The sequence below is a fragment of the Symphalangus syndactylus genome, chromosome 12 (assembly GCF_028878055.3).
Source record: "Symphalangus syndactylus isolate Jambi chromosome 12, NHGRI_mSymSyn1-v2.1_pri, whole genome shotgun sequence".
NCBI lineage: Eukaryota > Metazoa > Chordata > Mammalia > Primates > Hylobatidae > Symphalangus > Symphalangus syndactylus.
Window position 1 is genome coordinate 102224541 of NC_072441.2, and position 26787 is coordinate 102251327.

Genomic DNA, 26787 nt, shown 5'->3' on the forward strand with positions numbered 1-26787 from the left:
TGACTTTCCTTAAGATTACTGAGCATTAAGAATGAAAATATGTAAACCAGGTTTACGAGCAAGAAAATAATCTCTCCACATTGAGAGTTAATCTTCGAACTCAGCAACTGCCAGCAGAACGCACCCCGGTCAGGGCGGGCTCGCGGGCCCGTTCCCACCCCCAGCCCCTCCGCCGCAGAGGTTCTCCAGCGCTGCCCTTACTCCCGCCCTTCGCGCGTCCCTGCTCTAACAGCTCTGGTTCTGTCAGGACCTCACTCCTCCACTCCCGGCACTACCGCGGCCAGGCAGCGACGTGCACGCGCGTGTGCGCCGCCGCCGCCCAGCAGAGTGGGCGCCTCCGACATCAGGAGCGCGCACGCCGCGCAGAGGGGCCTGGACGAGCGCGCTTCCGACCCGCCGCCTCCTCCTCCTCCCCTCCTTCTCGGCCCGCCCCCTCCCTCGCCTCTTCCTGCCAGGCGGCCCTTCTCCCCTCCCCTCTCAGCTCCCTCCGCCCTCCCCAGGCTCCAGCGGTGGCTGAGTGAACGGGACCGGCCCGGCCTCAGAGCGCGAGGTGGCGGGTGGGACGCGGGCGCCTGAAGGAGTTGTTGTTTCGGCAGCGCCCGTGGAGACGTGAAGAGGTGAGGCGAGGGCGGCCTCCTAGGGACACGAGGGCGGCCCGGCGGCCCGGATCCGCGGGCCGAGGCTGCCTGGGTGTGTTGGCGTCGGGCTGAGCCTGGAGAGGGTCGAGATGGGGCCCCGGCCCGGGACTGGGATGCAGGAGGACCGCGGGAAGGAGGGTACGGGGCGGGTTCAGGACTGTCGGCCGCCTCCCGGACGCCGCGGTTCTCCCAGGTGGCCGCTCCTCGCAGCTAGGGCGGGCGGGGTCGGCGCCCTTACCTGGGGGCGGGGTAGTGGCTTTGGCGGCCGCCTCCTCCAGCTCTGCCTTCCTGACATTGCTGCCTCGGCGGCTGCCGCCCGCTGCTACGCTGTGGCTGCTGCTGGATTCGCTGTCCCAGCCGCCCTGCGTCCGGTGGGCGAGTGGTTAGGGTATTTTCTTACCCACACGCAGGCTTCTGTACTCGACCGTTTCTCTCCCTCGCCCTTCCTCTTCCTCCGCCGAGCACTTTGCTCGGCTCCTGCTGTTGATGCTTGTGGTTTTGCAGTTTGGGATGGGATGCGTTCCGGGCAGATCCCTACCTGTAGGGAATGCCCCGCTTCAAAGTTGACCTCCTGAGCCATGACAAACACCTCCCCCCAACCCCCACCCAGCTTGTGAGTGCTCAGTGTCCTGATAACTGAGTCAAAGTTTCTGAGACTGGGCTAGTACTTTGCACTGGTCGCCAACGGTACAGGGCTGGGCAGTGCGTCAGCATGTGGAAAGGGGCCACCGGCTAGCGGGAGGTGGCCGGGTGCATGGGAGCTGAACTGACGGGTTTCAGATACTAGGGAGTGTGTCCAGGTCCTTGGATCTCTCAGATAGGGTTATATTAGAATATGTACCAAAACTTGGGTGGTCACTTGCAAAATTGGTTTCATGCAAGTGAACTGAAATGCCAGCCTTATTACACTAATGGTAAGGAGAACTTTTGCTTGCCTAACAGATTTCAGCGCAGTTTGGAAAATGATTTTAAGGCCTTTATTTTTGGCACTGGAGGGGTTTAGGGATTTTTAATACATTTAAATTTCCTCGTGCATAGTGGGAGGTAAGTAGTTGCTTGTTAAAATTCTGAAAACAGTTTCATGAAAACCTTCTGACTTTTCTTACAGTAGTGTGTTTATATTTGGCTTCTTCCGTAGAATATCCATTAGTTATGATGTCAGAAGATATGGATGTGAAGTTTGCTTGTGATCACATTGGAAGTGGATTTTGTTCATGGAAAATACTGGTTCACAAGCTCCTAGTACTAGAAAACTGGCCTGTGATTCATTTTCTCAGTAGAGCGTCCCTTATGAAATTGACAACGAGATTTCCAAGAAGAAAGACTAGTTGAACTTTATGTATACATTATCATCACATTGTATTAAATGTACACATGCCTGAGGGGTTAGCTCTAGACTTTGAGTTAGACTGGTGTCTGTACTAAATCGGTTCAATGAATGCGCTGATATTATGTATTATTCATTTAGAGAGAAGTAGATAAAGCAGGGCAGAGTTTATATTTTAACATATTATGTAGCCTACATTTGCTCTGATGTGTATTATTATTATTATTATTATTATTTTTGAGACGGAGTTTCGCTCTTGTTGCCCAGGCTGGAGTGCAACAGCGCGATCTCGGCTCACCGCAACCTCCGCCTCCCGGGTTCAAGCGATTCTCCTGCCTCAGCTTTCTTTGTAGCTGGGACTACAGGCATGCGCCGTCACGCCCGGCTAATTTTGTATTTTTAGTACAGACGGGGTTTCTCCATGTTGGTCAGGCTGGTGGAACTGCTGACCTCAGGTAATCTGCCCGCCTCAGCCTCCCAAAGTGCTGGGATTACAGGCGTTAGCCACCGCGCCCGGCCTCTGATGTGTATTATTAAGTCATCTGGGGAGAAGTAGATGAAGTAGGGTAGAGCTTATATGTGAACATATTATATAACCTACATTGTCCTCTAGAAAGCTGGAAAAAGTTAGTAAGTCTCAGTACTATTGGGGCATATGGTGAATATACAAACCAACCTAAAAAAGTGTGACGGTAAATATATGAAGTTTGTTTGTTTGTTTTAAAAGAGACAAGGTCTCGCTCTGGCGCCCAGGCTGGAGTTCAGTGGCTCAGTCCTAGCTCACTGCAGCCACGAAGTTCTGGTCTCAAGAGATCCTCCCACCTCAGCCTCCTGAGTAGCTGGGACCACAGGCACATGCCACCAAACCTGGCTAATTTTTTGTTTTATTTTTGTAGAGTCAGGGGTCTCACCATGTTGCTCAGGCTAGTCTCCAACTCCTGGCCTCAGGCGGTCCTTGCGCCTCGGCCTCTCGAAGTGCTGGGATTACAGGCCTGAGCCAACCATGCTTGTCCCATTTTTTTTTTTCACCTGAGTTATTTGATGGGAATTTCTATATATTACAGTTGTGATGTTCTGAGAATTTTTGTTTCTTTGATAATTGTTTCATGATTTAGATGTTTTCTTTTTACCCTGGTAGTTATGATTTTTTTTCCTTTGAATGAAAGAATTTTATTAGGCATGTGAAACAGGAATTTTCATGTGATCAGCTCACCAGTTCTAAATTTGTGACTTTTAAAAAACTTGAATTTTTTTCTTTACCTTAACCCAAACTTGAATTTGCTCAGCCGTTGTATATTTATTTGAACTCTCAGATGATACAGCATTGAAGCAGAAGGTCCTTTTATCCATTCTTTTGGAGTAATCAAAAGAAGGAATTCTGTTGTGCCAAGTAAAAATATGTGTGGGAGATAGCTAGGCTTCAAGAGATTGACTTTGAAGAGAGTAGTAGCTAAGTAGCAAAAATTTCCTATATTGAAGGTGTAGAACTGGGCCTGCATTCCAAACTACCGTTGTCTTCAAGTGGGGTATGGATCATTATGATTGGTTAGAGGGGGTTTGGAGAATGAAGTTGTTGCTGTAAGCCTATGGGATTCCCAGGCACAGAGCTTGCTTATGTCTTTAATGAGTTCTATATTTTTATAACTCTTGACTTTTATAAATGGGTCAGCCATTGAGTCTGAGGATGACCAGCAGCCCAAGGTTATTCCAGGTGCTGGTATTTCAAAGATGGCTAAGGGGTTTTTTGTGGAGATGATCTGATGAGCATTTTGCCATTACAAAAAGTGGAGGCCGAGAAAGTACGGATTTGAGCCTGAGTTGTGGTAAAACATACTCATTTTTAAAGGAGAGTTTTAATGTTGATATTATAGAGAAAGACATTGTTTGACTCATAGACTTTCAGAATGGGAAATAATTTTGACTTTATAGTCAGTATTTGAATTGGGTATAAGTATGAACATCAGTGGACCCTAATAAGGAAGAGTTAATGAATTAAGCAGAACTTGCATCTCTGAACATCTTCTTTTTATACTTCGTTTACTTCCCATATTACTCTTATTCAACAGATAGGATGGCATAATTGAGTATAGCAAGTTTATGTGCATGCTAACTCTTTTTTGTTATCTTTTGGTGTTTTTTGGTGTACTTTTTGGGGATTTTCCTGGGAAAGTTCTAGGCATATATTCAGTTGATTTAGAGTTAGATTTGGGCTAAGATTATTAGTATACTTGAAATTCTGAGCCTTCTTATTTTCTAAATAGCTTTTAAAATAGAAAACATTTGCCAATGCTGTTGGGCTTAAAAAAAAAAAACCCAACAACAACACAATTCTTTATAAATACTCATGAAAAATCTGGTTACAGGCTGTGTTGTGATAGACATAGTACAGCCAAAAATATATTTAAGAAAATTCTCACCCAGTTTAGTAAGCTTAAATAAGAGGAAAATAAGACAGTTTTTTTTTTTTAATAAAAGCCTAATTTTCCCAGAATATGAAGCCTAACAACTGTTTGCTGTGTTATTTTCCCTGTTGCCTATTCTAAATTCAGCAAGAACTATGCATCCCTAGTCCATGGTAAAAGCTTAGTTCTAGTAGGGGATTCTTAGTAATGGAGGTCTCATTGAGGGATGCAAGGGAATTTGATTGGGAAACATCAGGCATGGAACATTTACTTTTTGCTGCTCTAATTTTCTCTGTATCTGGGTATTCAGTGGAGTGGGAACATGAACACAAATACTAGAATTATCTGGATTTTTTTTTTATACTATGGATTTCCTCCTCTTACCCCCTGCCTGCCCCCCAACCCATTGCTAAGTGAGCCATTGATAGTAGGAGTGTGTTATAATATCCTTCAGGTATGTAGGGCTGAACAAATGCTAAAAACCTTGGCACTTGGCTGATACTCCATAAACCAAACTCCTGCTCTGTGTAATTTGCCTTCTGGTGGTATCAGTAGATATTCGTTACTCCCATTTTTGAAGAAAAATATGAATTGTGGTGAAGAGACATCTGTAACCAAGAGTAAGACTTATCAAATTATGTAGTACACATGAAAGACACCAGGAGATTGTTTACCTGAACACTTATTAAACTCTTTTGACTTGTGACCCACAATAAAAAATACATTTTACTTCTTGATTCAGCAAGCACACACACACACAAAGTTGAAAGTTTGGTGAAATAATATTTATCTTTTCAGGGTCCTGCTGAGTTGGCTATAATGGCTTGCAAGACCAGTTGTGCATATCTCTTCCTATCTAGCTCTATGTCCAGTGACATCATGTTAGTACCTCAAAATTGGTCATGGTGGGAATATTTACACCGGGAAATTCAGCAAATGGTATTCTCAGGGCTTCCCTCCTCATAGGTAGTTGTTAAACATTTATAGCACCCCATTGCTTATAACACACATGTATTCTGTTATTTCATTTCATTTTAAAAATGCTGGGTTTTGACTTCCAAATTAATTTTACACCCAGCTAATGGATTATAGCCTACAGTTAACAACAAATACAACTAGTTTAGCCTACCCTCTTAACTTTGTAAGTGAAGGAACATACTAAAAGCCTCAAGTCCAAGGTCAGATAGTGAGTTATTAGCAAAGTCAGGGCTCTGGACTCAATCTGGAGTTGTTTCTGGTGGGCTTCTTTCCTAACCTCGCTTAGTATGTATAAGGGATTGTGTTAATCAGTTTGAATAAAGATGGACCTTGACCCTGAGGACTTTATGCTTAGGTGGGGGATTAAATATGGAAACAACAATGATAATGAAAGGCAGAAAGTAATGGGTGGTAAAAAGATAAAGATAAGGAACTATAAGAGTTTAGAGAGGAGGGAGAGATTACTTTTAGTTTTTTTTGTTTGTTTGTTTGTTTTTTGTTTTTGACCCAGGCTGGAGTACAGTGGTACAATCTCACCTCCGCCTCCCGGGTTCAAGTGATTCTCCTGCCTCAGCCTCCCTGAGTAGCTGGGATTACAGGCGCCCACTGCCACACCCGGCTAATTTTTGTATTTTTAGTACAAACGGGGTTTTGCCATGTTGGCCTGGCTGGTTTTGAACTTCTGACCTCAGGTGATCCATCAGCCTCAGCCTCCCAAAGTGCTGGGATTACAGGCCTGAGCCACCGTGCCCGGCCTACTTTTAGTTTTAAGGCTAAAAGAAGAGGTGACATTTGAACTATGTTTTTATTTTTTTAAATTTTTTTTTGTTTGGAGACAGCATCTCACTCCCGTTACTCAAACTGAGTGCTGTGGTGCCATCACAGCTCACTGCGTCCTTGATTTCCTGGCCTCTAACAGTTCTTCTGCCTCATCCCCCAAGTGTCTGGGACTATATAGGCACACACCAACGTGCTTGGCTAATTTTTCACTATTTGTAGAGACGGGGTCTCGTTATGTTGCTCAGGCTGTTCTTGAACTTCTGGACTGAAGCTATCCTCCTGCCTCGGCCTCTCAAAGTGCTGGGATTACGGTTGTGAGCCACCATGCCCGGCCCCTGAACTATGCTTTGAAGAATGGATAGGATTTGGACATGTGGAAATAGGACAACTAGTATGAGAGAAAGGCCTTTCTGGGCCAGGGGCCAGGGTGATCAAAGGCATACAAGCATAGACGGGGAAAAATGAGTAGTGAAAGAGCTAGGCAAGAAGGAGTCAGTTAGCACCAGATGGTTAAGAGCCTAGAATGCCAGTTTTCCTTTCTGCTTTTCGGTTTATCTTTCATTTTTGACTCTGGAGTAATCTAGTACTTCTTAACATTAAACAAGATTTATATATTGTGATTAAAGTATGATCCAGAGAGCACATAAGTATCCTTAGAGTAGAAGCTGAAGGGAAAAATTATTAGTGTTAGAGAAGCAACCTTGAGTTTACCAATCCTAAAAGTGTTGGAAAATGAAAAATATTTTATTTGTAAGGAGAGACAGTGTTTTCTTTTTGTTTGTTTTTGTTTTTTTCTTCATTAAATAGCATCAAATTGGCTGTAGTAGAACAGGAAGCAGTTTTGAAAGTTTTTACAAGGGCCTTCTAAAATGTGATTTCTAAATGACTGGATCTTAATTTTTGGAGGCAGGTTTAGTTCAGGCAGAAGGGTAGTTTATACAGATCTGCAGCTGAGCTGAGTAGCTTTTAGAATTTAGGGCAACAAAGCAGGGTATTTTATACAAAATCCACTTGTAAGGGATTGATGGCTTCTTTATTCCAAGAATTTTCTTAGATTTCAGCATTTATGTCTTTGACAGCCTGTATGACTGAAGATGTTTTGAAGTCTTGGATGGAGCTTGCCTTGTTTCACAGGAGAATTGGGTGGCTAGAAATGAAGGTAAATGCCAGTAAGTTGTGTCTGTTAATCAAATTGAAGTACTGGTGGCACTTCTCAAGCTTTTCTGTCTGCTGATGATTTCACACTTACTGCTTCTAATTAAATAGTGTATAGCCAATTTGAAGAAGCCTTCTCTTTGACCCACCAGTTCTGTAAAGGTAAAAGCCTTCTTAGAGTGTTGCCCAGGTAACAACACATACAGAGACTGCTTAATAGCTCATCATGGAAGTGTGTGGAAAATTTTGGAAATGTTGGTAACGAAGTTGCCATAGTAAATAATTACTTGGTTGGTAAAAAGCTGGGCTACTTCTGGATAGTTGATAAAGAGTTTTTGAGATGAGCCTTGGTTCTAAAATAAATATGAATTGTGTCATTGCCATACGATTTTCTTCAGTTATGTAAGCTCCTAATATGTAAATGTTGTTGTCCTATCATTTTAGAAGGTGTCAGCAGTTTCCTATGAACTGTTCCACAATATAGCACACCCCAAACACCACGATAAGAGTTCAAATACGGCATGGCCCAGATGCCTCACACCAGTTAAATGATAAAGCTAATCATGTTAGCACAGTGTTTTTTTTAAAGTTTTTTCCCCCTCTTTTTTGAGGCATATTAGTTTTCACGAATTGAGGTTATTAGAATCTTTCCAGATTTTCTGCCACCGTTTTTCTTTTGTGTGTGGTAAAAAGTATGATGATGGTGCCCTTAATTAAACTATGTAAACATTTGTAAAGATACACACACATACACATAGTGTGTGTATATGTATGTGTAGACATACGTACATATATATTTACATATCATTAGTTCTTGGAATTTGTGGTGAAAATACACCCACCTGGCAAATGACTGAAAACAAGTGTTGTAGCTCTTTGAAGACTACCATGTGAAGTATTCACAAATATGAAAGTAATGCAAACCCAAAGGGAGTTTTTGTATGCCCAATTTCAAGAAAGGAGCACATTTTAAAAGACAAGTATGGAATTCATTCATATACCAGTGAGGAATTTCTCAATTTCTCCTTTACCCCACACATACACCCATTTACCGTCCTCATTATTAGCAGTAAGCAAAATTATAAGACTTTAAGAATCAGACTTCTACTACAAGTGATGCAAATAAATATTATTTTTAGAAAAAATACAAACCTGTGGTTTTGAGTTATGAAGGTTTAAGAGACACATATCACTAGTTTTTTTTATAAACTACATGGAGTGTTTTCTGTGCTTCAAGATGTTGTAATTGTCATTGGGAGGCCTTTTGCTGAGAGCATTGTATAAAGGCATAGTTGTTATAATGGTTATTAGGTGTTTCTTTGGATGGTTTATTTTTCTGTAGTCAATTTATCTTGCATACATTGATGGCCGGGGGTGGTGGCCCACCCCTGTAATCCCAGCACTTTAGGAGGCCAAGGCAGGCAGATCGCTTGAGGCTAGGAGTTTGAGCCTAGCCTGGCTAAGATGTTGAAACCCCGTCTCTGCTAAAAATACAAAAATTAGCTGAATGTGGTGGTGCTTGCCTGTAGTCCCAGCTACTTGGGAGGCTGAGGCACAAGAATCCCTCGAACCTGGGAGATGGAGGTTGCAGTGAGCTGAGATCGTGCCACTGCACTCCAGCCTGAGCTACAGAGTGAAACTTGGTCTCAAAAAAAAAAAAAAAAAAATTGAATAGAGTATACTACTTTAGTGAAAAATCAACTGTTGAAAAACCAACCATTGAAGGGAGGTTATATATATATTGGCAGACAGTAGGGTTTCTCATGTTGTTTTAGAATAATTTTGTTATTCAGCAGCTGTTTTATCACCAGACCTCATTCACTTATTGTTGCTTTTTTCCATTTTTTAAAAATCTCATGAACTGTATTCTTTCATTTTAAATCTCTCATATTTGCCCTGCAGTCAGTGGTCATATTTGGACTAATGTTTTGATTTGCTGTTGTCTGTGCAAAGATCTATTACCAAGTTGCATTATCAAGTTGGTATTGAATGGTAATTCAGTTAATGTCTTCTTCTCTCCATTCCTTTTTTCCTTCCATATTCTAGAAGTTACCTTAACACTAGTGTAAGATTCCTGGCAAAGTTAATGGGAAAATGAAATTAAATATTACTGTTATTCAAATCCTAGGATGACCTTTTTGCCAACACTAATGAACATACAAAATTTTTCAGCATGAATTATGCAGCTTAAATTTTCACTGAGGCTAGGCCTCTTAAGTTTAAAAAATTAAAAGTTAAAAAAAATTTATGGGGTACAAGTGCAGATTTCTTACATGTATAGATTCTTACATGTATAGATGTGGTGAAGTCTGGGCTTTTAGTATACCCATCACCCAAATATCCACCATTCTGTATGTCCATGTGTACCCACTGTTTAGCTGTCACATACAAGTGAGAACATGCGGCATTTGACTTTCTGTTTCTGAGTTATTTTACATATGATAATGTAGGCCTCTTAAGTTAAAAAACATTCTGACATGCATTTTATAGTTCTTGTCAACATTATCAATACTTTTGATAGATGAAACAGGTTTCTCCTATTGCAGTTGGTATCACACACAATTAGCCACCCCTACCATTTGAAAATATAAAGGTGTGTTTTTTTTTTTGACACAGAGTTTTGTTCTGTTGCCCAGGCTGGAGTGCAGTGGCATGATCTTGGCTCACTGCAGCCTCTGACCTCTGCCTCCCGGGTTCAAGCAATTTTCCTGCCTCAGCCTCCTGAGTAGCTGGGACCACAGGCACATGCCATCATGCCTGGTTAATTGTTGTATTTTTAGTAGTATTTTCACTATGTTGGCCAGGCTGGTCTCAAACTCCTGAACTCGTGATCCCCCAGCCTTGGCCTCCCAAAGTGCTGGGATTACAGGCATGAGTGACTGGCCTGGCCCAGATAAAGCTTTTTAAAAAGATAATCTAGTAATAATAGGAAAGATAAACCAGTTTATCAGTTAATCTAATACTTCCTACTTTGAATATAAATTTCATTGTGTTGCATGCTAACTTCATTATGTTCCACCGAGTATTTACTTTTCTAAAGACAGACCTTTAACAATTTTTCTTTTTTTTCATATTTTGGAGACAGGGTATCTCTCTGTTGCCCAGGCTGGAGTGCAGTGGCACGGTCATAGCTCATTGCAGCCTCGAACTCCTGGGCTCAAAGCGATTCTCCAACTTTCGTCTCAGGAGTAGGACTATACTCAGGTGGGACTATAGGACTACACCACCACACTCTGCTAATTTTTTAAATGGGAGTCTCCCTATGTTGCCCAGGCTGGTCTCTGACTCCTGGGTTTAAGCAATCCTCCTGCCTCAGCCCTTCCAAAGCATTGGGATTACAGATGTCAGCCACTAAACCCTGCACAGTTTTTCAACTTTGAGAATTTCACTTAGAGGAGGATAATAGTAGTTTTTAGACATTTATATCAGTTATCCAAGGGTGGAAAAAATAGTTAAAATGCAAGTAACTATAAACATTTTAGGTTTTGTGGGAGACAGTGTAGGTAGAACATAGGATCTTAATTCTTGATCTAGTGCTGCTGTGAAATTCAGAGAGAATAAGTGATTTAGACACAACTTTTTTCTCCTCTTTGCACACTAACCATGAGCTAATATTGAGTGTTTACATGGGGTAGTTATTACATAAGAAAATGTACATTATCTGGCTAATCTTCACAGTAACCACATGAGGTAGGAACGATTATATCATCATCTCCAGTTTGCAGGTGAGGAAGCAGGATTAGAGAACTTCAGTAACTTACCTAAGATCACATAGCCAGGCGCGGTGGCTCACGCCTGTAATCCCAGCACTTTGGGAGGCCGAGGCGGACAGATCACGAGGTCAGGAGATTGAGACCATCCTGGCCACATGGTGAAACCCCATCTCTACAAAATTAGAAAATACAAAAATTAACCAGGCGTGGTGGCATGTGCCTGTAATCCCAGCTACTCGGGAGGCTGAGGCAAGAGAATCGCTTGAACCAGGGAGGCCGAGGTTGCAGTGAGCCGAGATTGCACCACTGCACTCCAGCCTGGTGACAGACTGAGACTTCGTTTCAAAAAAAAAAAAAAAAAAATCACGTAGCTTGTGAGAGGCAGTTATCTCTTGCTTCTAAATCTGTCTCATAGTGACTCTCTACTACTACTACTCTGTATTGACAATCTTTAAATGGGATGATACTTGCTTTGCACATTTCATAGGGTGGTTATGAGAATCAAAAAAGATAAGATGTACAAAAGAACACACAGATGTCTCTGGTGTATTCATTTTATTGGATAATATTTGAGACACCAAAGAAATCTTTGAAGTCTTGTACACATATATTAGTTTGTAATCAGTAATGCTATAAAATAAGTTGAACAGATGAATATTTGAAAAGTTATCTATAAATACATATTTTGTGTGGATTCAAGGGATCTGTGAGTGAAAGGTAGAGGAAGGCAGAAATGTAGGGATGTGTTATAAAAAGTGGATCAGATGATCTCTAGCAGCCTGAATTCTTTCTGCAATGAGGAGTATATGTAAATAACAGGTGACCTATAAGATCCTTCCAACATCAATAATCTATGAGTCTTTGTTAAGGGTTACTTCTTTTCTATTAGAATATCCTCAAATTAGCGAGATATGCCCAAAAGAGCATTTTAATTTTATTTTAGCTTAGTTCATCAATAATCACCATTCTTTCTTTGTCCTTTTCTAAAATTGTATATATATAAGGTATACAACATGATGTTTTGCTATACATATACAAAACATATACAGATACAAAATCATGAAATGATTGGTATGTTTTGATATACAGATACCAAATCATGAAATGATTACTACAGTTAAGCAAATTAACTTATCCATCTCCTTCTATAATTTTTAAAATTGTGGTATGAGCATCTAAAATCTGTCTTAGCAAATTTTATATATACTATACAATATTGATAATTATAGACCTCATGCTGTACATTAGCTCTCTAGACTTATTCATCCTACATAACTGCGAGTTTGTACCCTTTGACCTACTTATTCCCATTTCGTCTCCCTCCTTTCCCCTGGTAACTGTGGCTATACTCTTGTTTCTGCGTATTCAGCTTTAAAAAAAAAAAAAAAAAAAAAGGATGTCGCTGGGCGTGGTGGCTCACGCCTGTAATCCCAGCACTTTGGGAGGCTGAGGCAGGCAGGTCACGAGGTCAGGAGTTCGAGACCAGCCTGACCAACATGGTGAAAACCTCTCTCTACTAAAAATACAAAAATTAGCCAGGCATGGTGGCATGTGCCTGTAATCCCAGCTATTTAGGAGGCTGAGGCAGCAGAATCGTTTTAACCTAGGAGGCGGAGGTTGCAGTGAGCTGAGATTACACCACTGCACTCCAGCCTGGGCGACAGTGAGACACCATCTAAAAAAATAAAAAATAAATAAAAAAAAGGATTTCATATATAAGTGAGATCATGTAGTATTTTTCTTTTTGCGTCTGCCTTATTTCATTTAACATAATGTCCTCCAGGTTCATCTATGTTGTTTCAAATGACAGTATCTCCTTTTTTTTTTAAGGCTGAATAATATTCCCTTGTGTGTACATATATATATGTAATATATATAATATATATGTAATATATATAATATATTTGTAATATATATATTTATATGTAATATATAATATATGTGTTATATATTATATATATGTAATATATATGTAATATATATGTATATATATATATGCCACAAATTCTTTATCTGTTCATCTTAGGATAGACACTTAGGTTGTTTCCATAATCTAGGCTATTGTGAATAATGCTGCAATGAATATGTGAAGGCATATATCTCTATGAGGTGCTGATTTCAGTTTCTTTGGGTGTATACCCAGCAGAGGGATTGCTGGATCATAGGCAGTTGTATTTTTAATGTTTTGAGGAACTTCTATACCATTTTCCATAATGTCTGTATAGCAATTTACATTTTCAACAACAGTGTACAAGGTTTCCTTTTCTCTACACTTTGGCCAACACTTTTGTCTTTTTGGTGATAGCCATCCAAACAGGTGTGAGGTGTTAGCTCATTGTGGTTTTGATTTGCTTTTCCCTGATACTTAGTGATGTTTTCAGTGCTTTTTCATATACCTGTTGGCCCTTTGTATGTCTTCTTTGGAAAAATGTCTCTTTAAGTTCTTTGCCCATTTTTTAATTGGGTTATTTTGTTTTGTTTTGTTTTGTTTTTTGCTGTTGAGTTGTGAGAGTTCCTTATGTATTTTGGATATTAACCCTTTACCAGATATATAGTTTGCAAATATTTTCTCCCAGTCCATAGGCTGCGTTTTCATTTTGTTGTTTGTTTTGGAGAATCTTTTTAGTTTGATATAGTCCTACTTACTTATTTTTGCTTTTGTTGTTTAAGCTTTTGGTGTAGTATCCACCAACATCATTGCCAAGGCTGAAGAATATCAGGGAGCTTTTCCCTTGTGTTTTCTTCTAGGGGTTTTAAGGTTTTATTATAGATATTAATGTTTACTTCTTTAAACTATTTTAGCAAACATTCTTTAAGTGTCAGTTGCACTTAGATTGAATACAGATGTATAATTATCTGAGTAAGATGCAGCTATGGTGTTTTGCTTTTTCCCCTCCAAGTTAAAAAGTTTTTTTTTGTTTTTTTTTTTTTAAGATGGAGTCTCACTCTTGTTGCCCAGGCTGGAGTGCAATGGCATGGTCTTGGTTCACTGCAACCTCTGCCTCCCAGGTTCTAGTGATTCTCCTGCCTCAGCCTCCCGAGTAGCTGGGATTACAGGTGTGCGCCACCATGCCTGGCTAATTTTGTATTTTTAGTAGAGATGGGGTTTCTCCATGTTGGTCAGGCTTGTCTCAAACTCCCGACCTCAGGTGATCTGCCCACCTCAGCCTCCCAAAGTGCTGGGATTACAGGCGTGAGCCATCGCATCTGGCTGTTAACATTTTTTAGAGGTTGGGTGGGTGAAATGGCTTAATATTACATTATTACATACTTGGTTCTTAATGCATTTCTTATGACTTCCTCTTAAATTTGGATTTCCTGAGTGTGCATTTTGAGAAGAAACTTAATATCATTATATATATGAAAGATCATTTTAATTTTATGTAGTGTTATAAGTTTATGGCTTTTTATACAGTTGGTTTCATTCTCTGTCATTGTTTTTATCAACAAGCATTTATTTATAAGGTAGAATATGGGTTTTGTGCTGGAGAAGCAGAGACGAGAGATTGTTGAAGAGCTGACAGTCTTATTGGGGAAACAGATAAATAGAATAGAGAGTGGCAAGGAAGGGGCACCACAAGATGTGTCTTCAGAAGGATATGTAAACTGGTCTGGGTTTCAAGTAAGGCTGTCTGATATCTGAGTTGAGTTTACAGAAAGCAAGAGGGATATTTTAGATATAGGTATGAAACTTTGAAATAGTAAGTCTTTACCTATCCAGACCCAGTGGCAGTACCTCATCTCTCTGAAACATTACAAAAGCCCCCAAATAGTTGTCAGTTTATTAAGAAATCCTTTATAAATAAAGCTCTTTAGGCTGTCACTGAGAACTTATTTTTACTTTATATATGATACTTAGGGTTTCTAAGGTTGTAGTAGATTAAGGAGGAATAATTTACAAGCAGCAAGATGCTGCAGTAAACATACTGATAACAAGACAGTGAGATTTCTGACAACATGATAGCAATGAAGAAATTGGAAAAAAAATACACACACACACACACACATATACACACAACCGAATAAGTCATAGATAATACAAGGAAAACATCCTTGGATGACTAAATTAGCTTTAAGGGTATCAAATGTATTTGTAATACTATAGAATAATAATGAAAGTTTGCTGTGCTCTCAGTTACCAAGAAAATATGAAATATATGTCCTGTATAGTATATATATTAGTCAGGATTCTTCAGAGAAACAGAACCAATAGGATAGCTATGTGTAGATACAGATCTGTTGGAATTGGCTTACACAATTATGGAGGCTGAGAAATCCCGTGATAGGCCGTCTGCAAACTAGGGAACCAGGGAAACCAGCAGCTCAATTCAAGTCCAAAGGCCTGAGAACCAGCAGAGCCAACATTGTATTAGGTTGGTGCAAAAGTGATTGAGGTTTTTGCAGAATAACTCTCAGTTCGAGGCTGAAGGCTGAAAAACTAGGGGGCTGCTGATGTAAGTCCTGGAATCCAAAAGCTGGAGAACCTGGAGTTCTGAGGTCAGAGGGCAAGAAAGACAAATGTCTGAGCTCCAGAACAGAGAGTGAGAGAGTGAATTTGCCCTTCCTCTGCCTTTTTATTTTATCTTATCCGCCAGCAGATTGGATGGTGCCTGCCCACACTGGGTAAGGGTAGATCTTTCTTACTCAGTCTGTTGATTCAAATGGCAGTCTCTTTGGGAAACACCCTCATAGGCAAATGTGGAAATAATGCTTTTACTAGCTATCTGGGTATCCCCTAGTTTAGTCAAGTTGACAACTAAAACTAGCTATTTTATGAAGTAAATTTATGAAGGTATCAAAATGTTTATATTACTAAGATTTTTAAAATATGAAATAGGATGAAAACCAGGGGGTAAACTTAGTACAGTTATCAAATTGTTTTTTTCAGCATGATTGATTTCTAAAAGGCTTTGAATAACCACAGATTTAATTTTCTTGTATATGACACATACAGACCTGCAGATTATGGAATACTAGACATTGTTCAGTACAGTATTATATAACTGTAGCTAGAAATTACTTATATAAGATACCAGAGTTATGGTTCTTAACCACTTGGGTACCAAGAATTTTTAGAGAGCATGAACCATGTCGTCTTTTTGTTCTGGATGGCATGAAGTTGGGGTCTGAGCATAGATATCATCTTAAAAAGCCTTTCCTGAGACTGTGGTCTCTGTTAGAAATCTCTCATTTGTGCTTTTAAAGCATTTCTGTTTTCCTCTTTGTCGTCATACTAATCACATTGTATTGCAACTTGTCTGTTTCTGCATTAGACTACAGGCTTTTTTTTTTTTTTTTTTGGGACAGAGTCTTGCGATCTCGGCTCACTGTAACCTCCGCCTGCTGGGCTGAAGCAATTCTCCCACCTCAACCTCCTGAGTAGGGACTACAGGCACATGCCACTACGCCCGGCTAATTTTTTTTTTTTTTTTTTTTGAGACGGAGTCTTGCTCAGTTGCCCAGGCTGGAGTGCAATGGTGCGATCTCAGCTTACTGCAACCTCTGACTCCCAGGATCAAGTGATTCTCCCACCTCAGCCTCCCGAGTAGCTGGGATTACAGGCACCCGCCATCATGCCTGGCTACATTTTGTATTTTTGTAGAAATGGAGTTTCACCATGTTGGCCAGGCTGGTCTTGAACTCCTGACCTCAGGTGATCTGCCCTCCTTGGCCTCTCCAGAGTGCTGGGATTAGAGACATGAGCCACCACGCCCATCCAGTATTATGTAATTCTTATAATAGTCCTGTATTACTAACAGTTTAGTGAGAAGACAGCATTGTTTCAGATTTTGCAAACCTGTGTAATATCTGGCTTTGTAGAAGACAGACAAATTCTCGTATTTGTTACTGCATTCACCCTATTGCAGTATGCTTTTTGGGTTGAAGTATCCAAAGAAAAGCTGGCCTCATATGTAGCTTGTAAAGGGAGGAGTATTTTAATAGTCTTTTAAGATAATGTCGATATTTTTCTTTCATATCACACCAGAATTCTACAGTTGGTAGTTTTATATTAATGGTTAGTTGCCATGTGAAATCTTACGTCACATTAATGAACTTTTTGTAACCTGTTACATTTAAAATCCACTGGTCTGTCTTGCAGTTTGAATGGATCTTTTATCTATGCATAATTTTATAACTGGTCATTTGTAAGGCATTGGTTCACTGATTTATGCAGATCTTTATAATACTGGCACATCTTATTATACAATATAAAGAAATCAAGTTGGGCATGGTGGCTCACGCTTGTAATCCTAGCACTTTGGGAGGCCGAGGCGGGTGGATCACTGGAGCTCAGGAGTTCAAGATTAGCCTGGGCAACATGGTGAAACGCTGTCTCTACCAAAAATACAAACAACTTAGCCAGGCATGGTGGCACATGCCTGTAGTCCCAACTACTTGGGAGGCTAAGATGGGAGGATCACTTGAGCTTAGGAGGCGGAGGTTGCAGTGAGCTGACATGACACCACTGTACTCCAGCATGGACAACAGAGAGAGACCCTTTTTCAGGAAAAAAAAAAAAAAGTCAACGTTTGTTAATACTGCCATCAATGTCATCAGAAAAGTTTTCTAAGGGCTGGGCATGGTGGCTCACGTGTGTAATCCCAGCATTTTGAGAGGCTGAGGCAGGCAGATCATTTGAGTCAGAAGTTTGGGACCAGTCTGACCAACATGGTGAAACCTTTACTAAAAATACAAAAAAATTAGCTGGGCATGGTGGTGGGCGCCTATAATCCCAGCTGCTCGGGAGGCTGAAGAAGGACAATTGCTTGGACCCAGGAGGTCAAGCTTGCAGTGAACTGAGATAACACCACTGCACTCCAGCCTGGGTGACAGAGTGAGACCCTCTCTCAAAACAAAACAAAACAAAACAAAACCAACAGTGTAAAACGTTCCTATTTCTCCACAGCCTTGCCAGCATCTGTTGGTTCCTGACTTTTTAATAATTACCATTCTAACTGGCGTGAGATGGTATCTCATTGTGGTTTTGATTTGCATTTCTCTAATGACCAGTGATGATGAGTTTTTTTTCTTACATTTGTTGGCCGCATAAATGTCTTCTTTTGAGAAGTGTCTGTTCATGTCCTTCGCCTACTTTTGATGGGGTTGTTTGTTTTTTTCTTGTAAATTTGTTTAAGTTCCTCGTAGATTCTGGATATTAGACCACAGTCAGATGGGTAGATTGCAAAAATTTTCTCCCATTCTATAGGTTGCCTATTCACTCTGATGATAGTTTCTTTTGCTGTGCAGAAGCTCTTTAGTTTAATTAGATCCCATTTGTCAATTCTGGGTTTTATTACAAGTGCTTTTGGTGTTTTAGTCATGAAGTCTTTGCCCATGCCTATGTCCTGAATGGCATTGCCTAGGTTTTTTCCTAGGGTTATTATGATTTTGGGTTTTACATTTAAGTCTTTAATCCATCTTAAGTTAATTTTTGTATAAGGTGTAAGGAAGGGGTCCAGTTTCAGTTTTCTGCATATGACTAGCCAGTTTTCCCAACGCCATTTATTAAGTAGGGAATTCCTTCCCCATTGCTTGTTTTTGTCAGGTTTGTCAAAGATCAGCTGGTTGTAGATGTGTGGTGTTATTTCTGAGGTCTCTATTCTGTTCCATTGGTCTGTATATCTGTTTTGGTAGCAGTACCATGCTGTTTTGGTTACTGTAGCCTTGTAGTATAGTTTGAAGTCAGGTAGCATGGTGCCTCCAGCTTTGTTCTTTTTGCTTAAGGTTGTCTTGGCTATATGGATTCTTTTTTGGTTCCATATGAAATTTGAAGTAGTTTTTTCTAATTCTACAAAGAAAGTCAATGGTAGCTTGATGGGAATAGCGTTGAATCTATAAATTACTTTGGGCATATGGCCATTTTCATGATATTGATTCTTCCTATCCGTGAGTATGGACTGTTTTTCCATTTGTTTGTGTCCTCCCTTATTTCCTTGAGCAGTGGTTTGTAGTTCTCCTTGAAGAGGTCCTTCATGTCCCTTTTAAGTTGTATTCCTAGTTATTTTATTCTCTTTGTAGCAATTGTGAATGGCCTGATTTGGCTCTCTGCTTGTCTGTTGTTGGTGTATAGGAATGCTTTTGATTTTTGCACATTGATTTTGTATCCTGAGACTTTGCTGAAGTTGCTTATCAGCTTAAGGAGTTTTTGGGCTGAGATGGTTGGTGGCAGTATAAATTAGTTCAGCCATTGTGGAAGACAGTGTGTCAATTCCTGAAGGATAAGAACCAGCAATACCATTTGACGCAGCAATCCTATAACTGGGTGTATACCCAAAGGATTATAAATCATTCTGCCATAAAAACAGATGCACACGTATGTTTATTGCAGCACTATTTACAATATCAAAGACTTGGAACAAACCCAGATGCCCATCAGTGATAGACTGGATAAAGAAAATGTGCCACATATACACCATGGAATACTGTGCAGCTATAAAAAAGAATAAGTTCATGCCCTTGGCAGGGACATTGATGAAGCTGGAAGCCATCATTCTCAGCAAACTAACAAAGGAACAGAAAACCAAACACCACATGTTCTCACTCATAAGTGGGAGTTGAACAATGAGAACACGTGGACCCAGGGAGGGGAACATCACATACTGGGGCCTATTGGGGGTTCGGAGGCAAGGGAAGGGAGAGCATTAGGAAAAACAGGTAATGCATGCGGGGCTTAAAACCTAGGTGACGGGTTGATAGGTGCAGCAAACCACCATGGCACATGTATACCTATGTAACAAGCCTGCACATTCTGCACATGTATCCAAAACTTAAAGTAAAACAAACAAACAAAAACAAAACAAAACAAAAAAATCCCGAAAAGTCTTTTAAGTAGTGTGAGGCTGTTAAGTTAGTTTTTTTTTTTTTTTTTTTAGAGAGACAGGTCTTGCTGTGTTGCCCAGGCTGTACTCAAACTCCTGGGCTCAAGCCATCCTCTTGCCTTAGCCTAAGCTGATTTTTGCTTGAAGCTAAAATTTTATCATTGGCAACAAATACTGTCAGTTGTTTTCTTCGAATTGACTGTCTTAGCTTGTTCCATTTAGAGAAAATGTCTTCCAAATACCCGAGTCCTTACAACTATAGTTTGTCAGTTAGTTGTTCTTTAAAGTAAAAATGGTACTCTGTGAAGAAAATGGTTAATTTAACTTGCCACTCAAACAATTGCACAAGTGCATTTTCTTCTGAAAACTATTATACTTCAGTGTGTGGCAGAAATACTTTGTGTATTTCCTACTTTGTCACATAGAATGTTAAAAAGATGTGTGCTCAAAAGGTTAGAGACAATAATTTTTAGTGTTTCATTAAAGACAGTCTTAAGCAGCGCACACATACACACACACACACACACACACACACTTTTTAACTGAGCATATATGGTTGTAGAGTATACCATTATACTTTGGTGCTGCTGTTTCATTTGTGTTAAGACACCAGCAATCTTACCCACCATTGCTTTTGCATCATCACATTAGCACAGTGAAAAAAGCAAATAATGTCTTAGTATTATTAGGAAAATTGCTCTGACCTTATGAACTCTCTGAAAGGGTCTTGGGGGACTTCTGGGGTCCATGGACCACACTTTGGGAACAGCTGGAATAGAGCAAGCCCTGTATAAGCCCAGCAATTTGTTGTTCAATGTTACTTTTTCATCTTTTTTTTTTTTTTTTTTTTTTTTTTTTGAGACGGAGTCTCGCTCTGTCACCCAGGCTGGAGTGCAGTGGCGCAATCTCAGCTCACTGCAAGCTCCGCCTCCCGGGTTCACGCCATTCTCCTGCCTCAGCCTCTCCGAGTAGCTGGGACTACAGGCGCCCGCCACCACGCCCGGCTAATTTTTTGTATTTTTAGTAGAGACAGGGTTTCATCGTGGTCTCGATCTCCTGACCTCGTGATCCGCCCGCCTCGGCCTCCCAAAGTGCTGGGATTACAAGCGTGAGCCACCGCGCCCGGCCTTACTTTTTCATCTTATGTATGCATTTAATGTAGAAAATAATATGTTAGTAGTATTCAAGAATTTGGACATTTGTTAAAGTCTCAGAGTATATTCCTTGGAGATAGCAAGAGTATGCTGGAGCAAACATTTTTTAAATAACTTTATTGAAACATGTTTTATAATGTATATTCTTAAGACTCTTCTTCCTAAAAGGAATAAAGAATTAGTTGAGATTTCCGTAAGGGATACCTTTTTATCAGTTGCTAAGTTCAGAGTACTGATCCTGTATAAGAATAGCTTCCAATTCAGATCTATAAATGACAAAATAGTTTAGTGAAAACACACACACAGGATTTGGAGTAGCAGAGAACTAGTTGCTCTAGAGCCAGATAGACCTGGTTTGAACCCTGACTCCACTGTTGTAACCTTGGGCAAGTTGGTGTGACCACACTGTCATTTCTTAGCACTCTTTACTGCCGCTTTATACGTTCTTGAGGTCTTTCATTAGTACTAGAATAATGATACAATGATAGTGATGCATGTAATCATGACAAGTGGAAACTTGCTATTTCCTCCATTAACTAAAATTTGAAAGCCATAATTGATAAACTTTGCTTAAGTTGTACGTTTTTTTGAGACAAGGTCTCACTCTGTCACCTACCTTGGAGTGCAATAGTGTGATCATAGCTCACTGCAACCTTGAACTCCTGGGCTCAAGGGATCTTCCTGCCTTAGCCTCCCAAGTAGCTGGGACTGAAGGCACATGCCACGATGCCTGGCTAATTTTTTATATTTTTTCATAGAGACAAGATCTCGCTTTGTTGCCCAAGCTGGTCTCGAACTCCTGGGCTTCAGTTATCCTCGTGCCTTGGCCTCCCAAAGTGCTGGGATTATAGGCATGAGCCACCGCATCTGGCCAAGTTTTACTTTTATTTTGTGAAAATAGTACCTGGTAGCCTCTGAATAATATATATTTCTTGTTGTGTTTTAAAATTTGCTTATTTGTGTTCATATATTCAGTCTTGATAATTTAATAATTATTAAAACACTCTGTGCCTGGTACTTGTTTCATGCTTTACCTGCATTATTTCATTTAAGATCAATATGTGAAGTGGGTACTTCTCTTACATTTAATTCACAGATGAGAAAACAGGATTCAGGGAGATTGAGTAACTTGTCCTATATGATATGGTTTATAAGTGGCAGAACTGAGATGTAAACTCTTTTCTATTAGGTTCTTTTTTGCTTCAATTAACACCAGAAAAGTAGCTTAAACTTAGGATGTGTATAGGTTATATGCCATTACTAAGCCATGTTATTTTATTTTAATTTTTTTAAAGAGATGAGGTCTTGCTGTATTGTCCAGGTTGGTCTTGAATTCCTATGCTCAAGTGATCCTCTCACTTTGGTCTCCTGAGTAGCTGGAATTATGTGCATGTGCCACTGTGCCCAGCTACTAATCATTTTATACAAGGGTCTTTCTTTTTTTTTGAGACGGAGTCTCGCTCTGTCGCCCAGGCTGGAGTGCAGTGGCGTGATCTTGGCCCACTGCAAGCTCTGTCTCCCAGGTTTACGCCATTCTCCTGCCTCGGCCTCCTGAGTAGCTGGGACTACAGGTGCCCGCCACCACACCCAGCTAATTTTTTGTATTTTTAGTAGAGATGGGGTTTCACCGTGTTAGCCAGGATGGTCTCGATCTGCTGACCTCGTGATCCTCTCGCCTCGGCCTCCCAAAATGTTGGGATTACAGGCGTGAGCCACCGTTCCCAGCCTGTACAAGGGCCTTGAGCATCATCTGTGGATTTTGGTATCCACTGGGGATCCTGGAATCAAGCCCCCACAGATACCAAGGGACTGTAACCACCATTACTAGTAGGGCTGTGAAGAGAGAGTATGTGTATAAGGTCACTATTCCTGAGCATATGCCAGTAAGGGAGACAGCTTAAACAAATTAAGAGCTCTGCCAACAGAAAGAAGGGAGGTGGGTAGGAATGATTATTTACATAGATAACAAAGAGTGTTTGCTCCTTTGTGTCTTTTAACCACTACTATACTGTACTCCCTCCCTGATTTAAGAAGATATTTTAAAATAAAAAGCATAAATAAGGGAGAAATATAAATGGTAATAAATTTCAGGATAGAAGAAATCCTATGGAGATTTGACGGTTACAGTGGTTAGGTAGTCTAAGTTCTGATGCAGATGGGTAAGTAATACAGGTCATGTTAGAAAGCAACTTTGGGTTCAGTTAATATAACTGTGTCCTCCGTGGACTGATGAGTAACCACTTGCTTTACTTAACCCTAATTGACTTCATATTAAATAATTTGGTTTAGCTGTGTAGTTTCAGGGCTATGGGAAGAAACTGAGGAGATTCAGGGAAAAGAAAATGAAATATGCATTAAGGAGATGAAGCATAGGCTTTCTAAGCTAATTACCAGAATTAGTGGAATTTCTCTGTATTTTGGTTGAGAGAAAATTAGTAAGTGAGCTTAATAGTTTTCAAGCTTGTAAAATTTCTAAGTCAAAATGGCTCCTGTCTCTCCCACCCCTTCAATTCCTAGAAGAGGAAATTGAGATTATAATAAAATGCTTTGGTTAGAGGTAAAGAACAGCTTTCTGACTGTAGAGGTTATTAAACATTGGATCTCAGGGGAAGAGGGCCAACTGTAGGTTTTAGTCAAAAGATGAAGTGAAAAGGCAAGACCCATAAATCACAAATTATAGTTTAAGCAGTGAAATTATAGTTTAAGCCATTTTTGAAGCTGTTGGAGTTGGGACATAATTCTGAGTCTGAATATTTCCACAGTCAAGCTCCTGAAGGTCCTGCCTCCCATCCCATCCTCTCTCCCCACTTGAGTGAATCTTTGTTAGCATTTAAGACTTTTACTTCCCCCCGCAAACAGTTCTACAACAGTGTAGAATTTAAAAAATTAGAACTGCAAATATGTGTTGCCCTGACAAATACATAACTATTTTGATTTTTTTTCATGTTGCCTTTCTCAGTATGGCTAAAGTTTCTTAAGACATTTTTTTCCCACTAAGTTATTTATATTTATTATAGAAAACCAGAAATAACTTCTGTGAACATGTTGTAATATTTTTCTAAAGCGATTTCTTTATATGCATGTGTTTTAGAGTTGTGTGACTCTGTAGTTTCATAACAGCATGCATAATAACACTGAGTTATAATAGTTCCTTTATTATCTCTTTCCTGTTAGACTGTGAGCCCCTTTAAGGCATATATTATTGTTTTCATCTTCATATACCTTGAAAAATTGATGTACTTCACATAAAGATGAGGTGAGAGTTGTAGATACAATTTATATATTTTCTTGATCTATCATTAGCGTTTTCTTCCAAATTTTATTAAAATGGATGCCAATAAAAACATAAATTATTCAACTCACTCTGTTGCCCAGGCCATGCCGTGGTGAAGATCATGGCTCACTGGGGTGTTGCTTTGTTGCCTACGCTGGTCTCGAACTTCTGGGCTTAAGTGATACTCCAGCCTTGGCCTCCCAAAGTCTTGGGATTACAGGTGTGAGCCACCGTGCGAGCCACCATAACCGGCCTAAAGATATACTTTATTTTTTAAAGCAGTTTTAGGCCCACAGCAAAACTGAGCAGAAAGTAGACAGTTCCTGCCTACCCCTGCCCCTACACAACATGCACAGCCTTCCCCACTATTGACATTCATACATCAGGGTAGTAAATTTGTTAGAACTGATGAACCTACTTGACACATCATTTCTTCACCTTAAGTCTGTAGTTTACATTAGGTTTCACTATTGATGTTATACGTTCTATGGGTTTTGACAAATGTATAATGACATGTGTCCACCATTATTAGTATCATATGGAATAGTTTCACTGCTCTAAAAATCCTGTGTTCAGCCTATTCCTCCCTCCCTGGACTATAGTTTGTCTTGCCTCAATACTTTTGCCTTTTCCAGAATGTGATATAGTTGAGTCACAGAGTATACAGCCCTTTCAGATTTGCTTTTTTCACCTAGTAAAATGCATTTACTGTTCCTTTGTGTGTTTTCGTGGCTTTGTAACTCATTTCTTCTTAGCATGGAATAGTATTACATTTTGTCTGGATGTACCACAGTCTATTCATCTACTGAAGGACACCTTGGCTGCTTCCAAGGTTTGACAGTTATGAATAAAGCTGCTGTAAATATCCATGTGCAGGTTTTTGTATGAATACGTTTTCAACTCATTTGAGTAAATACCAAGGAGTGCAATTGTGGGGTCATATGGTAAGACTGTGTTTAGTTTTGTAAGAAACCGTCAGACCGTCTTCCAAAGTAGCTGTATTATTTTGCATCCCCACTAGCAGTGAATGAAATGACATCATAAATTTAAATTCACTTAAACTTAAAATGTCCAAAATGAAATCTGTCAGCATTTTTTAAAAAAATAAATTAAAATAAAAACAAAACACTTTTAAGCTCAGGAAATTAACCTCCAGAGTACTTTCAGAATGTCCCAGACAAATTGGGGCTTTGCAGATTGATCTTTGCAGGTTGATCTTTGCCTGGGATCTTCCATATAAAACTAAAAAATGAAGTCTTGTGGTAGCTGTTCTTGCCTAGAGTCTCTGCTAATACAGAAGTTTCGTGAAACTCTGCAGTGTTAATCCTTTGTAAACTATGGATTTAGAAACTCATATTCCCAGACTAAGACCTAGTCTCTTTATTTATTTCTTAAATTCCTAGTAGCCAAAGGTAATTAGATTTTATTTTTGGCAGGTGTATGCTAGCAATGTCTACTTTAAGAAGATGCTCAACCTCTAAGTGGTGTGGGAGGTGTTTCTAAAGGTCACTCAAGGTTGGGGTACAGTTGTGGTGGCAACCCTTCCCTGCTTAACTTGTTGTTCGCTCTATAGGGCAATGATTCGTGACCTCTTTGGGTTATAGATTTCAATGAAGTGTTTCTAGGGATAGGAGGAAGCTGGGAGAGATCTGTCAGTGCTCTCTGCTATCCTTTTGTTTGTAGTGACAGTATCTGCGAAATATGAGGAGACCTTAAGATGCCTTATAATCTTTTAGATCTATTAGGTTGGTGCAAAAGTGATTGCCTTTAATAATTTCAAAATCTACTGGTTAGGGATCATTCAGTAAGCAAGTAAATATACCAGCTGAGATGGAGAAAAGTGTAGGCAGCTTGGTTTGAGAATTTTAGAGCTAAAGTACAGTGAAGGGTAATTTTAAATTTTACTTCTTTTAGAAGGTTTTATTTATAATTAAAATGATTTTTTGGTTTTATTTAAATAAATATAAAATTATACATTCAAATAATTATTTCTTGAAATTTTCTCCTTTATTTTAAAATGCTGGTTAGTATGTGATAGTTGTAGCACATTTAAAGAATACAAGTAAAAAGTGCAATTCTACTTCTCCCTGTACATTGTTTAATAAGCATATGCCTTTTAAAAAATGACCTTATAATGGGCTGAGTATATTTTGGATATTTTTCTGTGGCAGCATAATACCACATAATTAACTGTCTCCTTATTGTTAAATGTTTAGATTCCCTCCTCCCCGCATCCCCTTTGAAAGCAATGCTGACGTGTGTCCTTGTAATTGTACTTTCATATATTGGCAAGTATTTTTCTGGGACAGAATTTTGCAGATGGATCACTGGATCATTGTGTACATTTACTTTAAAATTTGCTTAAAGGCCGGGCACGGTGGCTCACACCTGTAATCCCAGCACTTTGGGGAGGCTGAGGTGGGTGGATCACCTAAGGTCGGGAGTTCGAGACCAGCCTGACCAACAGGGAGAAACCCCGTTTTTACTAAAAATACAAAATTAGCCAGGCGTGGTGGTGCATGCCTGTATTCCCAGCTACTTGGGAAG

At 39.9% G+C, this 26787-nt stretch overlaps 1 protein-coding gene across 10 annotated transcripts in view; it reads left to right on the plus strand.

The window, feature by feature from the left end:
* Positions 1-480: 480 nt before the first annotated feature.
* The window catches only part of RABGAP1L (RAB GTPase activating protein 1 like), an 865831-nt gene continuing 839524 nt past the window's right edge, over positions 481-26787 (plus strand). For 3 of the 10 annotated variants that reach the window (XM_063627303.1, XM_063627307.1, XM_063627305.1), the window contains exon 1: positions 481-617. Coding sequence is in view for 5 of the 10 variants with exons in the window: in XM_063627302.1 (XP_063483372.1) it covers positions 7192-7284 (93 nt within the window). In the remaining 5 variants the exon portion in view is untranslated. Of the gene's footprint in view, positions 618-7158; positions 7285-26787 lie in introns of those variants that run through there. The other 7 variants (XM_063627304.1, XM_063627306.1, XM_063627311.1 and 4 more) reach the window with 6 other exon arrangements.